At 33.8% G+C, this 21,791-nt stretch overlaps 1 protein-coding gene across 4 annotated transcripts in view; it reads left to right on the top strand.

The window, feature by feature from the left end:
* PRMT3 (protein arginine methyltransferase 3) overlaps window positions 1-21,791 on the top strand; it is a 136,696-nt gene that overhangs the window by 36,729 nt on the left and 78,176 nt on the right. For all 4 annotated transcript variants that reach the window (XM_053561278.1, XM_053561279.1, XM_053561277.1 and 1 more), the window contains 2 exons: window positions 1,815-1,936; window positions 19,166-19,265. In XM_053561278.1, the coding sequence (XP_053417253.1) occupies window positions 1,815-1,936; window positions 19,166-19,265 (222 nt within the window). The remainder of the gene's footprint in view (window positions 1-1,814; window positions 1,937-19,165; window positions 19,266-21,791) is intronic.

Genomic DNA, 21,791 nt, shown 5'->3' with positions numbered 1-21,791 from the left:
CCAAACAATTATGATCAAAACTACTGGGCAGCATTGCCCTATGGAGATCCATTTGGTTATAAATAATTACAAATAATCTGGCATTTCCACTTCTGGGAATACATTCTGCAGAAACTACCTAAACATTAATCAGTAGAGAACTGGAGCACTAAAGTATGGCACAGCCATAATATGGCATCTTGTATAGCTATATAAGAGGAAGGAGCTCTCTATAGAATGATATGGAAAGATCTCTAAGTTACATTGTTTAGTAAAAAAAAGTATGTAGCACAGTGGGTATAATATTCTCTCATTTGTATAAAATGGGAAAGAATGCATGTATTAGATTGTATGCATAAAAATTTTCTTGAAGTATAAATAAGAAATGTATCTTTTGATATTTAAACTATATGAATATATTGCCTAGTGAAAAAAATTATAAAATAATTGGTAAACAGAATAATCGATTCTTAATCCTAGTTTCATTTTTCTTACAGTAGTTTTCTGTGACTCAGAATAAAATTCAGGGCTCTACTAATTTGGCCCCTGACTCATCTTCATGTGATCTCCTTCTCATCCAGCTTAGCCATTGTGATCATCTTGCTTTGCCAGGAATCTTGTGCCTTGCATTTAGCATCCTCGATGACTAGTATGTACTTCCCCCAGATCTGTACGTGGTAATACTTCTGTACTGCATACAGTTCTCTGCTTACGTCTATCAGAGAAGTATTCTCAGATTTATCTAAAATTCTAAAAGGGTAGACCCTTTATCCTCTACTCCAACCTCTGTTCTGCTTGATTTTTCTTTATAATAGTATTACCCAATATTATTTTATATTCTGTTTATTCATTGTCTGTGTCCCCCACAAGATTGCATGTACCCCTAGAACATGGACCTGGTCTCGTTCGTTGCTGGGCCCCACCACTGAGACCAGTGCCTGACACTTAGTAATGCTCAGTAAGTACTTAAGGTATGAGGGCACTGAAATAATTTCATATTTTGGGACAAATATATAGGCTTTTAGGCCATTGATAATTGAAAGATTTAAAGTGCTACAGTTTTTAGTAACTTCGCAGAGTAGTATACATACAAATATGTTGCCTATTGTGTTTCTTTGGGGACTTGTTTTTGTTTTTACTTTGAACAGAGCAGGTTCCACTATACCTTTCCAAAAAAACCATAAATTCTTGATTTAAGAGATTATTACTCCCTACCTGTCCCTGATAGCATCTTAAACATGAGTCTTCTGAATACTTTTCTTTCACCAATAATTATCATTTTTATAACTTAAATTCTTAGCTTATTGAATTTGGGGGCACTGACTTTTTATTATACTTGTTAAAATGAATTGAATATTCAATATTTGGGGTGGAGAGGATATGGTGATATTCTATATCATTGATTCCTTTATAAACATTTTTCAGTTGTACTGGTTCATGCTATCCTGTTTAAGTTCCTTCCTGCCACTCCAATTTAAAGAAGTGTATTTCTGTTGAAATTTAGAATTACTGAGCTTAAATTAGAACGTATGTGTAATAAGGAAATTAAAAACATTAATTCTCTATTAAGATGTCTATTGAAATTGCGTGTTTTATGTAAGTCTCTTATTTAGCATTCTAGGGCCTATCTGCAGCAGACTAGGGCTGTCCTATTACCAGTTTAAAACAGCCCCTAGTAATAATATCTTCAGTTTCCTCAAATAGAACTTACCATATTTTATTACTAAAGTTTAAAATTTTTATTTTGATCTTTTCCTAGCCAGAAACATCACAATCTAGAAATGAATTTAAAATAAAAGACTTTTTTGATAACATCTGTTTTTTTATTATACCAGGTAGTTCTGGATGTTGGGTGTGGAACTGGAATCCTCTCTATGTTTGCTGCTAAAGCTGGAGCAAAGAAGGTTCTTGGAGTTGATCAATCCGAAATACTTTACCAGGCAATGGATATTGTAAGGTAGATGCATCTTAAGTCTTCATTTAAAAGTATTTTAAAGTTTGATGATTAACAGGTTTTCTTACTTTAGTAACTGTCTAATGCAGACTAAAGACATTTGTATTTTAGTAAAAATTCATTTAAGAATAATAAAGTTTTAAGTTGAATTGAGCTAGACATGGTCGAGGTATGGTGCCAAATAATCTTTTCACAGTTCTTATTGACAAGAATTACAGGGTATCCAAAAAGTTGCCTCTAAAGTCCCCATACATAAGGAAAACAGGAAATAGTAGCTAAATACACCTTTATTACAAAATACACACAAAATATTCTGTGTGTTGGCCACTTCTTTGTAAAATTTTATAATGAATAGAAAGGTACATTTAGTTACAATTTCCCATTTTCCCTATGTACAGTGACTTCAGGGGCAACTTTTGGAGTACCCTATATTTTTATGTAGTTTTCTGGCTTTCCAGAAAGTTTTCTTTCTGTGAATGTGCTAATTCTAACAATACAAAATTAAAAATCATTGATATGAGGGGTTATATTGACAGAGGATTCCCTACAGAACTAAATATTTATATTTTTAGTTTTTTCTTCCACAAATAGTAGCACTTAAACTACAGACTAAAGGTTTTGTGTCTTTTTCTTTTGTGACAATACTAGCCCTGTACCTTTGCAGATTAAGTAAATTCCAGAATGGCTAAAAGTAAGGAAGAGTAGATTTAATTTATCTACTAAAACTTAATTTTATTCTCTAAAAGTATCTCCTTTCTTTTGAATACTTAAGTTAGCTAGGTTAATTGATCAATGATTGATTTTTACATTTGACTCATATTCTAGTAAGCAGGCCATTATTTGAACTCTGGTTTATACAGCTAGACTTTAGCTATGTACATAACAAAAGCACCTTATGTTTGGAATTTAGGAATAATTAACCAGAATAAGTAAGTAATAAGAGACTTCTCATAGCAATTTTTAAGTGCTCCTTCCAATTATACTTATGTTTCTTACTTAAAAGTGATCAGTGTTGATCTTTTCTGATTAGTACGAAAGTTTAAAAATGATTATATGAAATGTTTAATTAGTTTTAGATTTTATTCTGTGTAGAGGGATAGTGCTGTGGCTAAGATCATAGATTTGAGTCAGGCTTGTGTTGAAATCCTCACTCTACCACTGAACCAGTATGCCGAACCTGGATTAAATTACCTATAACATGTTAGAAACTTAAGTTGTTTCACTGTCACGTGAAAATAACCTCATGCTATTAATTAAGATAAATAAGTTTAAAAAAATAAATAAGTTATAAGTAAGATATACATCATCTTGGCATATTGTCTGGCACATGTAAGTATTCAGGTGTTAGCTGTAGTTATTATTAACAGGTACCAAATCAGTGTTAAAAGTTATATTGGGGTTGGTCGATAGAGGGAGGGTCAATAGAGAGACCACACCTATGGAGCATATTGTAAGTACAAGTTGGAGCTATCAGGTATAGAACACAAATGTCTTAACACTGTAATTAGGTAAATGAGGTGAAGCTATGTTAATTAGTAGGATGTAAACACTCCAATTTGTACAAATTTTCAACACATTGAATCCCACAGTGGCATAAATGTATTCATGATCTATGTACAAATGACTTAATAATAATAATAATAAAAGAAACCAGGAACTATAGCAAGGCAACATCCTGGTAAAGTGCTGATTTATATATAGAGGCCATAATGGCCCCTAGGAAAGTCAACACTTTTCAAAAAAAAAAGTTATATTGATCTTATTATAGATTCTTTCATAGGTATTGGTTTGTGGGTGTGGTTTTTATATTGGAAAATATGTATACGCATATACTATATATATACATACACAGTGTGTATTCCAGAATTGTGTATTTATATCTATATCTATACACAATTCTATAATTTAGTAAAATTTTCTAATTTTATGACAGCATTAAGTACATCATCATTATTTGGGGTTCCATAACACCCTAAATGGCTTGTGCATTGCCATCCAAACTTGAAAACGGTATTCCAAAGGAGACATTTAGGACAATTTTAAAAATTTATTATTGATAGTAAGATTATGGTAAAATATTTCTATTACAAGTTTTAGTACTATGAAAGTTTATAAATTTGTCATGTTTTGTTTCTACAGAACAGGACTAGATGTACTCTCATTTCCACTTCTTACTCTGCAGAAGAGGTGGAAAAGGATCGTGATAACACTCATACTGTTTTATTTCACAAAAGCCCTGATTCCACTGACTTTGTAGAAAAGTATTTATACAACGATTACATTCAAATTCATTGGGCATAAAATTTAGTGTTAAACTATATAGTGTCCAAACTTCTTAGAAAAACATTTAAAATGTTTCTGAAATGTACATTTAATTTTTGATTACTTAAAAAATGAAAAAATGATAGAAATTGCTATTAAGAGAAATTAATCCCCAGTGCCTGTTTCTTTGTGGTCATCTAAATGCTTTAACATATTATATTACTTTTGATTTGGGTTTACTATTTTGGAGGAACAAGACAGTGGAATTAAGTATATTTGTGATATATCTGTGATCTCCTGGCAAAATCAGTACTAAATTGGTCCACTCAATCTATGTAAATCTTATAATTTAACACCTGTACTAAAAGCCTTAAAAATATTTTAAAATATTATTTAAAGATAATCACTGTAATTTTATCCAGATTTAAGAATTTTTTTCTCCCCATGTGATCTTAAATGTTTTTATTAGGATGAGAAGACTTTCTAAGGTATATTTATGACTGGTGCAGAGCCCAGAATAGTCAGGGATTTAATTATTTCTTATTCTTTTTAACTCTTCAAGAACGCTACCTATGTATATTTAATCAAAGGGTAGACACCTATTTGTGTTTATTGGTAATTATTTCCATTAAAATAGCATCTCGCTTCTGCACCAATGGGCAGAAGCAGAAATGTGAACAAATGCACATTCTTGATTCAGCAAATGGCAGCTATAGTCATAAAGGAATGCTTTTCCATCTACTCAGAGACAATAAATTGCTTCTTTCAAGTCATCTTCAGCTTTTCATTTGTAAATCCAGAACTACAGAGAATGACACTTATAGGATTCCACATAAACATGTTTCTGGTAGAACTGCAGTTACGTTAGCTAAATGAGCACATTCACCAAAGAGATTTTCACAGTGATAATGAGGTTTGAAACCCAGCAATCTACCATAATAGCTTTTCATTAAAATTATTAAGGTATAAGATACCTGGGACCTAAAACTCTGACAGCCTTCAGGATAGAATAGAGATACGTGATTTCTTTGGATGGGGATCATCTGCCTCTAGTCACTGTTAAGCCAAAGCACTTGTCTTTAAACTTCTCTGTGTGTATTTTTAAACAGAAACCAAAGCACTTGTCTTTAAACTTCTCTGTGTGTATTTTTGAACAGAAAGTTTGGTCATTCTCAATCAAATTTAACTTTTGAACACTAATTTTAATGTAGTGGTGATATATGAAGCAGATATTTCAAACTATTCTTTGCTATTCTAAATATTCTTTCATTTTTACCAGTGTTTGTCCTTTTAGTCTTGTAGAGTGTCATTTTTATAAGATTCTCTGCTATGTACAAAATATTTCTGGAACTTTTGCTTATCAGGTAGTAAGTACTTGTGATAGTGAATCATACAAAAAAAAAAGAACTAACTTCCACTACTGCACATAATTATTTTCTTTAACATTAGCCGTCAGAGAAGTTGCATATGTAACAATTACTACTGAATGTGGTGAATGTAACTAAATGCCTAAAATTTATATTTAATAAAATTTAGCTAAGTGAACATTCTGTATGGAGTATGTCTATTATAAATACACTTAAACATAATAGCATATTTTATAATTTTAAGAGATTACACATGAAAGTATGTATCTAGAAGTTTAATGAGGAAAAGTTTATTACATAGCAGCTTTACTATTGATTCAGAGAGAATAGCCATATACTGTAACTTTGTGGTAATCGATTTTACATAACAAAACAAATGATATACACATAAGACTTGTTTTCTAATCACTTATAACACCTTAATGTGTGTTCCTCTCACTCCTTTATACAGAGTAGAAACTGAACAAGTAGATGTACTTAAAAGTCTAAGTATGCGAATTTGTTATCTCAGTTTTTTGTACTGATGACTACGCTTGTACATCTATTAGAGGTTGGACACCACACACCTACGAGATGTAATGTACTAGGATTGCACCTATACATAGCCACTGCATCTGGCCTGGGGAACATAGACAATATCTCTTTAAAAAAAAGAAAAGAAAAAGAAATTGAGGCAGGTAACTACTTCTTTGTAATGGAGCCAGAATTATATCCCAGGCAGCTTAACTCTTATATCTGTAGCCTATTTTTTTTGTTTTTTAAGAGACAAGAGTCTCACTTTGTCGCCCTTGGTAGAGTGCTGTGGCATCACAGCTCACAGCAACCTCCAGCTCTTGGGCTTAGGTGATTCTCTTGCCTCAGCCTTCTGAGTAGCTGGGACTACAAGCACCTGCCACAACGCCCAGCAATTTTTTTGTTGCAGTTTGGCCAGGGCCAGGTTTGAACCTGCCACCCTCGGTATACGAGGTGGGCTCCCTACTCACTGAGCCACAGGCGCCACCTTCTGTAGCCTATTCTCATAGCTAATTTGCTATTCTTTATCTTCACATAACTACTTACAGGGTATATATTGGTTGCGTTCAATAGTTAACTTCACCTAGAATCTATAGAGCAGTGATTTTCAACCAGTGGGGATCTTAGTTGTGCCACAAATTTTTAAAGATCATTAATTAAATATTTTCAAAAGACATTAAGCCACAAAAGTATATTCTTTTTTTTTTTTTACTCTTTTTTTTTTTTTGGTCAACATAATTTAAGTGTGCCATGGAAGTTGATATTTTCAACAGTGCAGTCAGATAAAAAAAAGAAAATAATAAAAGGTTGAAAAACACTGCTATAGAGAGTTGGAAAAGTAGACCTTTTTGTTTTAGATAAGTCAACATTGTACTGTTTCAATGCTTTTTTGTTTTTTGTTGGGTTTTTATTTGTTTGTTTGTTTGTTTTTGCAGTTTTTGGTTAGGGCTGGGTTTGAACCTGCCACCTTTGGCCTGTGGGGCTGGTGCCCTACTCCTTTGACAGGCACCGCCCAACATTGTACCGTTTTTTCAGAAATGCTCCCCTTTGCCTTTTTTATATTGTGAAAAGATAGCTGTTTTTGTAGTGTCCATATACTTTGTCTTCCATTTGAAATTTTGAAATGTATACAGCGAAGTATAACAACTTCTGTTCTTATGTGAATGTACCGCTAAAAGAATGTGCAGGATAACAACCGATGCCACAGAGATACAAGAGATCATCTCTGAGTACTACAAGAAACTCTATATCCAGAAATTTGACAATGTGGAGGAAATGAACCAGTACCTCGAATCACACCTAATTCTTGGTACCCTCAATAAATCCCAAACAATTAAAAAAAAAAAAAGAATGTATAAGAAACAGCACATTGTTAACAGCCCCACAATTTACTGACTCATCATCTAATCAGTTGAGAAGCAATATAGCACACCCATCTCACCATCTAGAGCAGTGGTTCTCAACCTTCCTAATGCCGTGATATATTTTCATCGTTACAAAGGGGTCGCAACCCACAGGTTCGGGTTGAAAATCACGGATCTAGAGTCATGTGACTTGTGTTCTAATACTTGATACTTTCACAATTACCTTTATAATAGTTGGCAGATTACTTATTTAAGCCTTTATTGCTTCATTTATAAAATGAGGTTGATAGTATCTATCTCATACGATTATTATAGGAATTAAATCCATTTTCCATTTACAGTGCTTTGCAAGTGACTGGCATATACTAAATGTTAGTGGTAATTATGTTAATTATTAGTAGTGGTGGTATGTCTGGCTTGACATCAATGCCTTATATAATACTGCATGTTTCGGTGGTGATTTTTCTAAAATGTTATTGCAGCTAGCCTATCAAAATGACTCCTTTTTTATATTCTATTTCATAATCTCTATTGTCTTACACCATAAAAAACTTCAAGCTTTAGTCAGTCTTATTCTATACTCCCTCACCTCTCTTGAAGTCTCCTCTCAACTTTTCTCACACTTGTCTATTACCTACTGGAGCTTTCTAGAACTATCATCAGTTAGTGAAAGCAGTTCTTCCAGTTTGTGGGCTATCGGTTGGTTTTAGGTTTTCTGAGGCCTCTTTCTCCGTCAGAAGTCTATATATAGCAGAATTTTTTTTGTTGAATTGGATAAGCTTACATCTGTAAAAGATACTTTAAATTCTAAAAGGTTTATTTTTTGATATGATCCTTTATTCTTTTAAATGTATGCAACTTAATAGTATTTAAATCAGGTTCATAATAATGCTAAAATAATTTTTATCTTTTCTATTTAAAGTAATTTAACATTTTTAAAGAAATAAGTTTAGAATGAGATAAGTTTTAGTTGTTAATGCAAACTAGTAGTATATTAGGGTTTAAGAAGGGTAGACCAGCTGTTCTGATGTTATAGATGTGAGTAAATTAGAATATAGATTCTCTAAGACATAATGTGTAGTATTAGTAGAAGCAAATATAATTTAAAGTGATATATAGAAGGGAATGGGAAGTTGTTTGATATATATTCTTGCAGAATACTTTATACTCTGCAGTAAATGATTATTTCAGAAACATAAACTTACGTAAGGATAGCAAAGCTATTCGGTTGTCAGCCAAGTGTATACTCTTTACCCTCAGGAAACAGAGGTAGATTCTGGTAATATTTTTACCGTTACTGTGGTTGCCTTTGGTTTCTCATTGACTCAGCCGTAGAATAGCTCATTAGTCAGACTTTTGGATATTATTGCAGAGGCATTTTCATGAGAAGGTTGATCCATCATGTGGCCACAACGCAGTACTTTCAATCTCAGTCTGACATTAAAGATGCAATCTTCTATATTGCCTGTGTCTAGAATACCATTAGAAAGGAAACGTAAAGGAAGGCTAGAGAATATTTTGACTTGTTGTTATGTTTATGAAAGTGTCCTCTAGACTCTAGGACAAGAGGTTTATTTTTTTATCCCCAACACCTAGCCAAGTGTCTGATTCTTGATAAATGCTTAGTAAAGGTTTTTTGAGTAGAACTAAAGTATCTTAAGGTAATGATTTTCAAGATAGTAGTTATATATTCACTGTAAGATTTGGAACAGGATTATAAAATATACCAGCAGAAATTCTTGCAATTAGGGATACTTTATATTTTGTTCTAAATGGAAATAACAGCATAGAAGTGGGAGTTAAAGCTGAAAAGAATTTTGAACTACTGATGAGGCTGAAATGATTAAATATTTTGCTGCTGAAAAGCCATAGAACTTGGAGGAAGGTCATAACAAGTGATCAAGATATCTTAAATAGATGAAATTTATTTCCTCCCCTACTATACCCCAAGACACCATAATTTCCCCTCTTCTCAAGTTTATATCTTGGGTGTCTCACGACCACCCCCTAGATCAGTGGTTTCCTGGAAAAGCACACACAACTCCTGGCTGTAGTCAAGACTGAGATTATATCACCTGTAGGTGAAGAGGTCACATGTAGACTTCCAAGTCATCCCTCTTTCTCCACAAGAATCACATAACACATGTTTTCTTCTCAGCTTTGAGCCTTAGAGGCACGTGTGAGATATCTTCACCCAGGGATATTTGCAAACTGGTCCTGTAGGTGTACACTTGTCATGTTCCTGCCATGGAATACCCCCAGATCAGGTTAACACATACGCTTTGTGAATCCCCATGGTTTCTATAAACATGCTGTCAGTATGGTTTATCTTCACCTACTGTTTTAGGGAAATAGAATAACCTCATTACCCAGTAACTATGTGAATGTTCTAGGAGTCATTGCCATGACTATAGAGATAAGTGGAAACTGAATAGAATAGAACAGACCTGCTGCTTGACTGTCTCAACAGGTCCAGATGGTAAACCTGGGATTCACACTTGATCTTTCTCTTTTTCCTTTACCCAACATAGCTGTTGGAGACAGAACCCTGTTAATTGAATATCCTTGATGTTTCTCCAGTCTCTTTCATTCTTGATTTTTCTTATGCCTTAATTCACATTCTTATATCCTTCACTTACCCTTGTACTAGCATTAATGAATCTGCATTTAACTGGCCAATGTTTGTGCTTTGTCTCCCTCCACTGTCTGTCATCCTTTCTCTATACTGCAGCCATGGTTTCTCTGCCCAGTTCTTTACCCATTTAAATAAAAAAGGAAGAAAAGGTGGGAGAAAGATATTTTTGTGTTGGGAAGACAGAAGATAAAGAACAAAGTAAATATTACTTATGACCCTGCTGTCAGAGATCATTATCAACACTTCAGTATGTTTTTCAGTTCTAAAAACCTTAGGTCACAGAAGATGCAATCCATAGAAATGTAAGCTTTACTAGAATATTGGCTCCCTAAGATTAGGCAGGGATTTTTTGGATTATTTGAAATTAGTGTCACTTTTTTTTACATTAAAACAAAGCTATTTTTTTCAGCAGGTATTTTCAAAGCTAAGATTCATTTGATTTATGCTAAAGTAAGGTTTAATGAGAAGGCCTTTTAAAGGCCTAAATGAGAAGGTTTAATGAGAATTTTCTCAGTTTACTTGAGAAAACTGAGTAAAATCTGTAGTTTTTTTCATGAATAGAACATCAGGTGGTGATTAAGATTAGCAATCTGTTGAAGGAGGTTATCTGTGTGGACGAATCTTTGCTGTCTTAATACAAAATTGCTGGGAATTGTGGGGCTTTGTCTATTTCCTATGTATTCCCTGAAATCATAATCTTTCCTGTTGTGTTCATATTTGAACAACAAGTAATTACTGATGCAAATAGGATTATGACTTGTAGCAGACCATAAACAGCCTGAGCAGATGGCCTATTATGGAACACGGATCTTGTTTCAGCATGATCATACTAGAGATATTTCTAGGCAATGGGAATATTTCTCTTTTAAGAGAAAAACTTTTGTTTTCTTTGAAGTGTTTGTAATTGTTAAGGCCTTAATAAGCATTTCAGTAAATAGCAAGTAGCTATAGCTATTTCATCATTAAGAATTTTATTAAATAACCCTTCGTAAAAACCCAAATATGACATAAGCATTTCTTTAACTTTTTGTGTGCAATACAACATATAAACAAAACAAGTACATCAAACATGAGCATATTTAATAAGCATAAATAACAAATGAAATTAAACATGTAGTAACCATTATCCAGGAGAAGAGATAAAAACATTGCCACCACTTCAGAATTCTACCCATATCCACTGCTCCTTCTCAGTCAGATCGGCTTTTATGAAAAATTCTGTTATTTTGTACATATGCCCTGGTAAACTCATATTTGGGGAATTTGCTTCCAAGTAGTTTTGCCTTCTTTAGGATACACATACCTTCACATTTCCTAGATATTGCCAGACTAATTTCTGAAGTGGCCATACCAGTTTATACTTAACACCAATAGTATATAACCGTTATGGTTGGTATTGTCTGCACTTTGGAATTTTTTTACAATCATTCTTTTTGCAGTATTTCAATTTTTTTTTTATTATTATTTTAGAGATGGTGTCTCATTCTGTCACCCAGGCTGGAGTGCAGTGGCATGACCATAGCTCCTTGCAACCTGGAACTTGTGGGCTCAGATAATCCACCTGCCTCACCCTCCTGAGTAACTGCGACTACAAATGTACACTACCATGCCTGGCTAATTTTTGGATTTTCGAGATCGGGTCTTACTATGCTGCCCAAGGTGGTCTTGAACTCTTGAACTTAAGTAATCCTGCCACTTCAGCCTCCCAGGTCTCTGGAATTACAGATGTGAGCCACTGCGTCTGTCTCCTATTACGATTTTAATTTTTGTTCTGTGATTGTTCGCCATTTGGGTTTTCCTTTTTGTTTACTTCTTTTGCTCAGGTTTCTTTGGAGTTGTGCCTTTTTCTTATGTATTTGTAGGCAAGCTTTATATATTTCAGATTTGAGCTATTTGTAGGCTTTATGTAACAGAGAAGTCTTCTCACTCTGGCTTGACTTTTTACTCTAAGTCTTTTGATGAACTCAAATTCTCAGTTTTCATGTAGCAGCATTCTTACTTATAGTTGCCACTATTTGTCAGTTGAGTAAGAAATCTTTATGTTCCCTGAGGTTATGGAGTATACATTCTCTTGGAAATGCTTTATGATTGTGCTGTTTATATTTGGGTCTGTAATCCCCTGGGCATTAGCTTTCGTACATATTTTTATATGTGATATAAAGTAGTGGTACAGTTTAGTTTCTTTGTGTGTGTGTTTGGATAGTTCTCCTGGTTCCATCTATTGTAAAGATCATTCTTTCCTTTCTGCTTACATTTGTCATTTTTGTCAAGAATCAAGCATCAGTACACGAGGCTAGTATAACCTTTAAACCAAACCCCCCCATGACAGAAGAACAGAAAATCACAAGTCACTCATTTATGAACATGTGCAAGAATCCTAATCAAAATATTAGAAAACTAATTGAGCATATAATGGAAGGTAAAGTTTATCTCAGGAATGCAAAGTTGGTTAAATATGAGAAAATCAATCAGAAAATATATTGAAATCATCTCAAGAGATATAAGAAAAAAAGTTTGATAAAATTCAGTATCCATTTGATACATCTATGTATTTAAAACTCTTATCAAACTAGGTATAGATAGTAATGTTCTAACATGACATATTGAAAATAAAACCTGCAGCCAACATCTTGAGGAAGCATTAACAACATTTTCTTTTAAAGTCAGGAATGGGACAAGTATACCACTCATCACCTCTTTCATCCATCACTATAAAAGAGATCCTTGCTAGTGGCTCAAAGTCAGAAAAAGAAATGTGTAAGAATTAGAAATGAAGAAACAAAACTGTTTTTAGGATGTTTATGTATGTTTATAAATACATTAGAAACTACAATTGTTACTACAATAATAAAAGTATCAAGGTGTTAAATAATACACAAAAATCAATTGTATTTCTATAAAGAACACAAAACATTTAGACATTGAAAATTCAGATATATCAAAGTTTATTAATAGTTTTAACCTCCTTTCAGACAATGCAAGAACATTAAGTCACTTTAAATGGAAAATTTACCCTGGAGATGAACATCCCCCCAGTGTCCTCCAGTGAATCATGGGTTAGCTTTTGAAATTTCTTCCTCTTCATTTTACCTTCTGACCTTGATCATTATCTCCTCAGTATATATTTCTCACATATTTCTGATTGTATTGTTTTCTGCAATCATTTATGCAAAGAATACACCTGTGAAAACCTTGTAAATAGTTCCTTCTTAGAAGCCCCTCTCACTGAACTGGTTATTGTTTTCTCACCTTGTCTTTTCTTTCCTCCCATTGATTACCATTTATTTTATTTATTTATTTATTTTTATTTATTTATTTATTTATTTAGAGACAAGGTCTTACTCTGCTACCCAGGTTAGGGTACAGTGGTATCATTCATCATAGCTCACTGCAACCTCAAACTCCTGGGCTCACTCACCAGCATTCGTCCATTCTCTTTTCTCATTCCTTCCTAGTTCCCTGACCATCTATCATCATTTTCCTTCTTCCTAAAGTAGTTATTTAACGTTTCCTTCATTGTACGTATGTGGCTGTAGCCAAGCAAAATGGTGTTTGTTAGTTTGAAAATACATTTTGCCTGTATTCTTAGAGGTATTTTTCTCTGCATATAGAATTCTGAGGTGGCTGTGATAATCTGTCTAGTAAACCTCAGTAGAAGTAGCCTGTGGACTAGATACCTGTTTTTGTAAATAAAAGTTGGGTACAATATATTTTTGTTTGCATCTTGTGTATTGCTGCTTTCATACAATAAAAGTTGAATGGTTGCCGCAGAGACCATGTGTCCTGCAAGTCTAAGATATTTATAATTCGGTAATTTAAGAAAAAGTGGCCCACTCCCATTCTGGTTCTTTGTAATGTAATTCTGTTGTCTTAAGGCTTTCATTGTTGCTTTTGAGAAGTCACCTGTTAGAACACCTATTATTCCATTGAAGGTAGTCTGTTTTTCTCGAAGATTATATGTCTTTGACTTTCAGAAGTTTTATTGTAATGTGTAGTTCTTTTTTTAATTCCGTCTTGAGATTCATTGCATTATTTTTGTGTGTGTTTTAAAGCTTTTTATCAGTTTCAGAAAATTATCTTCCTTTATCTCTTTCAATATTTCCTCTGTCCCTTTCGTTTCTTTTTTCTCTGGGACTCCATTTAATTCTGTATTAGATCTTCTCACTGCATTATTTTTTTCTCTTAGCTGTGCTTCTGCGGTGGTCCAAAGCAAGGTTGGCAGTCTTTTTCTGTAAATGGTCAGATAGTAGAGATTTTAAGCTTTGAGGGTCAACGATGGTCTCTGTCGCTGCTGCTGCTCCTGCTTTTTCTTCTTCTTTCTTAACTCTTCAGCTTATGACAGTACAAAAAATGAATTATAGGTTGGTGGGTCATATTTTTCAATTCCTCATCTAAGCACCCAGCTAAAAGACCAGATTTTCAGGCTGGATAAAAAGTAAGACTTAGCAATTTTCTATATTCAAGAAATCCAGTTTACTTATAAAAACACCATAGAGTAAAAGTAAAAGAATGGGGAAAAATATATCATGGAAACATGGATTATTTAAACAGCTAGAGGGACTATATTGATATCCTACAAAGAAAACTATAAAAACTATTAGGAATAAAGAATATTTCATAATTATAAAGTTGTCAAATAACCAAGAATATACAATGCCAAACCTATATTTGTTAAAACTTTCAAAATATATCAAGCAAAAACTGTCAGGGGGAATAAATACGTTTATAATCCTGGTAGGAAATATTAATACACCTTCCTCAATAAGTGACATAACCAGTAGCTATAAAATGAATAGGAGTGTAGAAGGCATAAATACACTATCAGCTTGACCAATTTGATATTTATATGACACTCCACCCAAAGACATCAGGATCATGTTCTGTTTAAGTACACATAGAACCATTCTAAGTACTCATAGAGTCATTAAGATAGATTATATATAGGGCAATAAAAGACATCTCAATAATTTTACAAGGATTTAAATCTTATATCCTAAGCTTTAGGACCGCACTGAAATTAGGTTATAAGTCAATAACACAAAGATACCTAGTATATCTCTGAACAATTGGCAGTTACACAGAACACTTCTAAATAGCCGGTGGGTCAGAGGAGAAATCACAAGATTTTGAACTAAATTTAAACAGCTCTACAGTATATCAAAATTGTGCCATGCAGTGAAACTGTAGTTAGAAGGAAATAAAAAGTTGTAAATGATTTTATTTGAAAATAACAAAGATTTAAAATCTGTGATCTAAGCTGTCATCTTCAGATGCTAGAGAAAGGAAAGCAAAGTACATCCAACTAAGTAGAAGAACATAAGGAAAGGTAATAGTGGAAATCAATGAAATACAAAACAAAAACAATACAGAAAATTAATGAAAACAGTTGATTCTTGTAAAAAACAATGAAATTGATAAACCTTGAAATAGACTTACTAAGAAGAAAGTAGATATAATCAGTATTAGAAGTAAAAGGGGACATCACTGCAGACCATACAGACAAAAAGAATAATAAGGGAATATTATGAACACATTTATTCTAATTAATATGACAATTTAGTTGAAATGGAAAAATGTCCTGAAAAGCAGAAGTTATCAAAACTGATTTAGGAAGAACTAGAAAATCTGAATACTTAGATCTAGTGAAGAAAATAATTTGTTATATATAAACCTTCCCACAAATTAAGCTGGGGCTCACATAATAAACTGTTTCCAACATTTAATGAAGAAATCGTATTCCTATTACAGAAAATATTAAATAGAACAGAACCCTTTCCAACATATTTTGTAAGACCAATGATACTAAAACCAAACAAAGATATTCCAGGAAAAGTAGACTATAGACCAAGGTACCTCATGAACATGGATGGAAACATTAAGAAAACATGGGCAACTTGATTCCAACAGTATGTAAAAAAGATAATAACACTGTTACTAAGTGGGGTTTATTTTAGGAAGGCAAGATAGGCTTAACATTAAAAAAATCAGTATGATTGGCTAGGCGCCCATAGAACAGTGGTTATGGCACTACGACATACACCGAGGGTGGTGGGTTTGAACCCAGCCTGGGCCAACTAAACAACAATGACAACTGTACCAAAAAAATAGCCAGGTGTTGTGGTTGGCATCTGTAGCCCCAGCTGCTTGGGAGCCTGAGCAAGAGAATTGCATCAGCCCAAGAATTTGAGGTTGCTATGAGCTGTAACGCCATGGCACTCCACCAAGGGTGACATAATGAGACTCTGTCTCAAAAAAAAAAAAAAAAAAATCAATATGATTTATATAGACAGAACTAAAAAAAGAAAACTTTTAATCAACTTTTTGCTAAAATTGAAAACTCGTTCATAAACTTTCTGGAGGAAAGAAGGAAACTTTCTCTCCTGATAAAGAATACCTATTAAAAAAACCCTATAGGTAGCGTCACGTTTAATAAGTGACAAATGCTTTCCTCCCCTTAAAATTGGGAACAAACCAGGATGTTTAATCTCACTACTTCTATTTAATATTGTACTAGAAGATCTAACAAGTTCAGCAAACCAGGGAAACGAAATAAAAGGTAAACAGATTTGAAGGAAGAATTAAGACTCGTACCTCCTAGATGATGTCATCATGTACATGTAAAATCCTAAAATCTATAAGATAGCCATTAAAACAGCTAAAACTAAAACCTTGATCACAATCATTGGCTTCAAGGTCAAAATATGAAAACCAATTATATTTCTGTAAGTAGCTACAAATAACTAGAAATTGAAACTTTAAAAGAAAGCATCACTAAAAAAAGTATCACTAGGTACATACATTGAAACATATTGTACCCCATAAATATGTACAATTATAAATTTTAAAATATATAGCAATACACACAAAGCCATCACATATTAGGGATAAATTTTACAAATTATCCCTATTCTGTATAAGAGAGGAGCACTGAAAAGTGCAAAACACTATTAGGAGCTGATTCTAAAATGGATGTGGGAATACAAATGACCTAGAATTGCCAACTGGATTTTTCAAAGGGAGAATAAATTTGAAAGACATGTTTTATGACTTAATTTAAAACTGTAGTGATTGAGAAAGTATATTGGCAAAAAAAATACACATCTAAATCTTGGGGCAGAATTGGAAATCCAGAAATAAACCCACAACTGAAAATGGAAACTAAAAATACAAAGTTGGACAATTAAGATCTTGAACTGATTCTAGAAAAAGTGCTACGTACCTCATTGTTGAATATCGCTACGGTCACCTTCAAAGTACTCTCCTTAGGAAGTGCCTAGTTCGCTCTTCAAAGCTATTTTGGAGCTCTTTTTCTGGACTAGCATTCAGAACTGGCATTGTACCAGTCCTGGCAATTAAGTTTGAGAGCTCATCCTAGAAAAAGTGCTTTGAAGGATATAGACTATGTGCTGGCAGTGGTGCATAGCTTCCCAAAGGGAGAACTTCAAAGGTGACTGCTGACATTCAACAATGAGCTAAGTAGCACTTTCTCTAGGATGAGTTCGAGACCTTATTTGTCAGAACTTGTATTTTAAAAGGAAAGATAGGTGAAAATATTTGATGTAGGCAAAGATTTCTTAGATATGTCACCAAAGGCATGAACTATAAAAGATAAAAGTGATGAATTGGTCTTTGTGAAAACAAAAACACACCATTAAAAAATATGAAAACCAACTCACAATGTGGTAAACATTTACTGTACGTAAGTCTGATAGGGCTTTTATTCAGAGTAAGTACACAGCCCTTTCAATTAAATAATTATACACTACACTAAGTATTTAGAAGGATGTGAAGCAATAGGAATGCATGTATACATTACTAGCAGAAATGTAAAATTGTATTTTCACTTTGTAAAACAAATTTGCAGTTTCTTTTTTTAAAAAGTAGCTATACACTACCTTTTGATTGAGCAGTGCTGCTTATACACAGGTGTTTCATAGCAACTTTATTCATTATACCCCAAGGCTAGAAGCAATCTAGCATCCCGTCCACAGGTGAGTAGATAAACCAAATTGTGGTTTATCATATAGTGAAATACTACTTAGCAATAACAAGGAATGAACCATAGATACATACCAAAAGTACACAAATCTAAAAAGTATCATGTTTATTGAATGATACCAGGCACAAAAGGTTGCGTTTAATGATTCTGTTAGTATGAAACTATAAAATACAAATCTACTCTGTAGTGAAAGAAAGAAAATCAATAGTTGTCTATAGATGGGAAGATTTTCTGGGAACGGGCACTGACTAATCTTTTGGGGGAGATGGAAATATTCTATATATATTTAATGGTGGTGGTCACCAAAGTATCTGTTTTTTAAAGTGCAACAAAGTTTACCTTTAAAATGATAACACTTAATTGTATATAAGTAATACTTTGATGAAGTCGGGGGAGGGGGATTTCTCCCTTAATTTCTCCCTACACAGAAAAAAATCCGGTGTAATTAATTAAAAGGTACATTCTCTGAGGATCGAGAATTTATTACTAATTAGATACAGCTTAACCAGCAGCTTGTTTTCACCTTTCTGAAATTATCTCTTTAATGCTGTTGTTCCAAACTGCAGAAGAGGTTCAAAATATGTGCCAATCTTATGATTATATAGATATAACTACATAAAAATACCTAATGAATGCCTTAGGTCAAGGTTAAATTTTTTATTGGGGTGAGATTTCGGGTCTATATAACATGTAATAGTTTGTTATTGATGATAATGTCATTACCATTATCTGTTGTTTGAGATGTATATACAACATTCACAAATACGTGATCCTTACAGTAGCCTGTGAAGTGAATAGGGCAGGTATTATATCATGAGCACATAGGCTCAGTAAAATTATTAAAAAATTTGGTGAAGATCACATGGCTGACAAGTGCTGGTGGAGCTAGTGTTCAAAGTAAGGGCTGGTGGCTTCAAATTCTCTCACCCCTGTGACAGACTACTTCCCTTTACACCGTACATTTATTGTCTGTGTACCTGGTCTGTCTATCCTCCCACCCGCTTCCCCTCCCCTTTTTTAAAAGACATGGTAACTTCAGGGACATGTGTTATTGATTCACATACTAATTTAATTCATTATGATGACTTTCAGACTAAATAAACTTGAAGAGACTATTATACTAATTAAAGGAAAGATTGAAGAAGTTCGCCTCCCTGTAGAAAAAGTGGATGTTATTATATCTGAGTGGATGGTGAGTGTTACAGAAAAAACTACTTTCACTGCTAAAATAAAAAAAAAAAAATTAAAGTAATGAATAAGGTAGCACTTTTTCTGTGTTTTATTTGATAAATGGCAAAATGGTGGCATTATTACTATTAAAATAGCTATAGTTCTGAAATGGCACTTATTAATTGGCTATTCATGCTCTTTTAAGAAAGATAAATTTTTTTTACCTTTAATATTCTAAAGAATTATTATTCTGCTTTCTAAATTTGTAGAGACCTAGATGTTTGTCTGAAGGCCTCCATGGACAAACCAGCACTTATTAGGGCTATTTCATCAAAGTTAACATGGTATTATCACTGTTATCATACTCAGTGCCTTTTCTTATCTTTTGGGCCATGTGATCCATGTTTTTTATCACATAAATATGGAATTTATTGCTGTTATTAAAATAATACAGTTAAAGAGCAGCACCCATAGCTCAGTGGGTAGGGTGCCAACCTCGTACACCCAGGCTGGCAGGGTCAAACCCAGCCCAAGCCATCTAAACAGCAATGACAACTGCAACAAAAAAATTACGGGGCGTTTTAACAGGTGCCTGTAGTCCTAGCTACTTGGGAGGCCGAGGCATGAGAATCACTTAAGACCAAGAGTTTGAGGTTGCTGTGAGCTGTGATGCTACGGCACTCCACTGCGGGCAACACAGACTGTCTCAAAACAGTTATGGCGTATTACATTGCATTATAGTTTGCTGTTAAAATCTTCTGTCAAGGCAGAATATTTACTTTTATTTATTTACTTTCTTGAGACAGAGTTTCACTCTGTTCCCCTGGTTGGAGTGCCTGTGTCATCATAGCTCGCAACAAGCTCAAACTCTTGAGTTCGCGAGATCCTCTGGCCTCAGCCTTTCGAGTAGCTGGCACTACAGGTGCCCATCGCCAGCCTAGCTAGTTTTTTTAATTTTAGTAGAGACAAGGTCTTGCTCTTAGTCAAACTGATCTGAGTTCAAGCACTTTACCTGCTTCAGCCTTCCAGAGTGCCAGGATTACAAGCATGAGCCACTTCTGTGTCCAGCCAGAATATTTTTTAAATGTATGTAAAGTAAAATTAATAATATTTGACAACTGGTTTGATTTATTGATATATCAATTTGGTGAAAATAAGCTAGATAATATTTCTAATAGGCAAAGTTTTTTAACCATTTGGAAAAAGTTTTTTTTTTTTTTAAGTTCTATTTGATAAATAGTCTGTCATTAAATGGATTTATCAAGAAATTTTGTAAAACATTGAGTTTTATTTTAGTGTTTTCTATAAATGATGACTAAACGTAGTAACAATGTTAACAAAATAGAAGTTTTAGCGAGCTCTTGGAATATTCAGATTTAATGTAGTAGTGTAGTGAGTTCCAATTCATACATAATAGCAGTCATTGTGTGATATGTGAAACAGTATGTTGAATTTTTTTAATGCTAAGGTTGGCTTTTAACAATTCTGTAATCACAATATCAATATTCTTCTCATACTAAAAAATTTGAATCAGCACTCTGATTTCTCTTAGGAATTGAGTAAGTAGGTATGAATTCAATCATCTATAATAAAAACTCAGCATCTCTTTAAAGACTTTGAGAAGATGCTTTGGAGAAAGCACATTTGAGCCATTTACTTGGCAACAATTTTAAGTAGCTTCTAATAACTGTTGGCTGACATCTTCGTTTATACAGAGACTATTTTATTTTTCTTAGAAATTGCATCTTTGGCTCGGTTCCTGTAGCTCAGTGGCTAGAATGCCAGCCACATATACCGGAGCTGGTGGGTTTGAATCCAGCCCGGGCCTGCCAAACAACAATGACGACTACAGCCAAAAAATAGCCAGGCGTTGTGGTGGGCACCTGTAGTCCCAGCTACTTGGGAGGCTGAGGCAAGAGAATCGCTTAAGCGCAACAGTTGGAGGTTGCTGTGAGCTGTGACGCCATGGCACTCTACCAAGGGTGACATAATGAGACTCTGTCTCAAGAAAAATAAAAGAAAAGAAAAAGAAAATGCTTCTTTTAAATTACTCCCAATTGGATGTTATGGGCAAACCAAAAGACAGACAACCCAACTTCCCATTGAACATTATGATGTATCTCATTATAATAACTAGTTGGGTAGTTCTTGCTCTGCCTAGCAGAATTATACTTCTGGATATTGGTGTTTTAGTTTTATTTCAAAATCTGAAAGATGATCTAGAAGTATTAATATGCTTCTTGAAGTCTTAGAGCCAAGTATTACAGTAAATGAGAAATTAGATTGAGTGAATTTCTGAGATTGCCTTTATGATATGAACTTAATTAAAGTTGTGCTGTTCTCAGCTTGTTTGCCCTTAGGTCTGTTTTGTCCTCTGCTCCAGCTTTCTTCTATACTGAGGGAGGGCTAACTCTGCAGGCTGTCTTTCTCAGGCTCCATTGACAGCTGAGCTCTGCTAGGTTTGGGGAACCCAATGGGAAACACCAGTGTGAGATTTTAGGGAGGGAGAGGCCAGGATATTTCTTTTATCTCATTTTATCACTAGGGT

This window comes from Nycticebus coucang, chromosome 14 (assembly GCF_027406575.1).
Source record: "Nycticebus coucang isolate mNycCou1 chromosome 14, mNycCou1.pri, whole genome shotgun sequence".
NCBI classification, from domain to species: Eukaryota; Metazoa; Chordata; class Mammalia; order Primates; family Lorisidae; genus Nycticebus; species Nycticebus coucang.
This window is presented reverse-complemented; position numbering and strand designations above follow the sequence as displayed.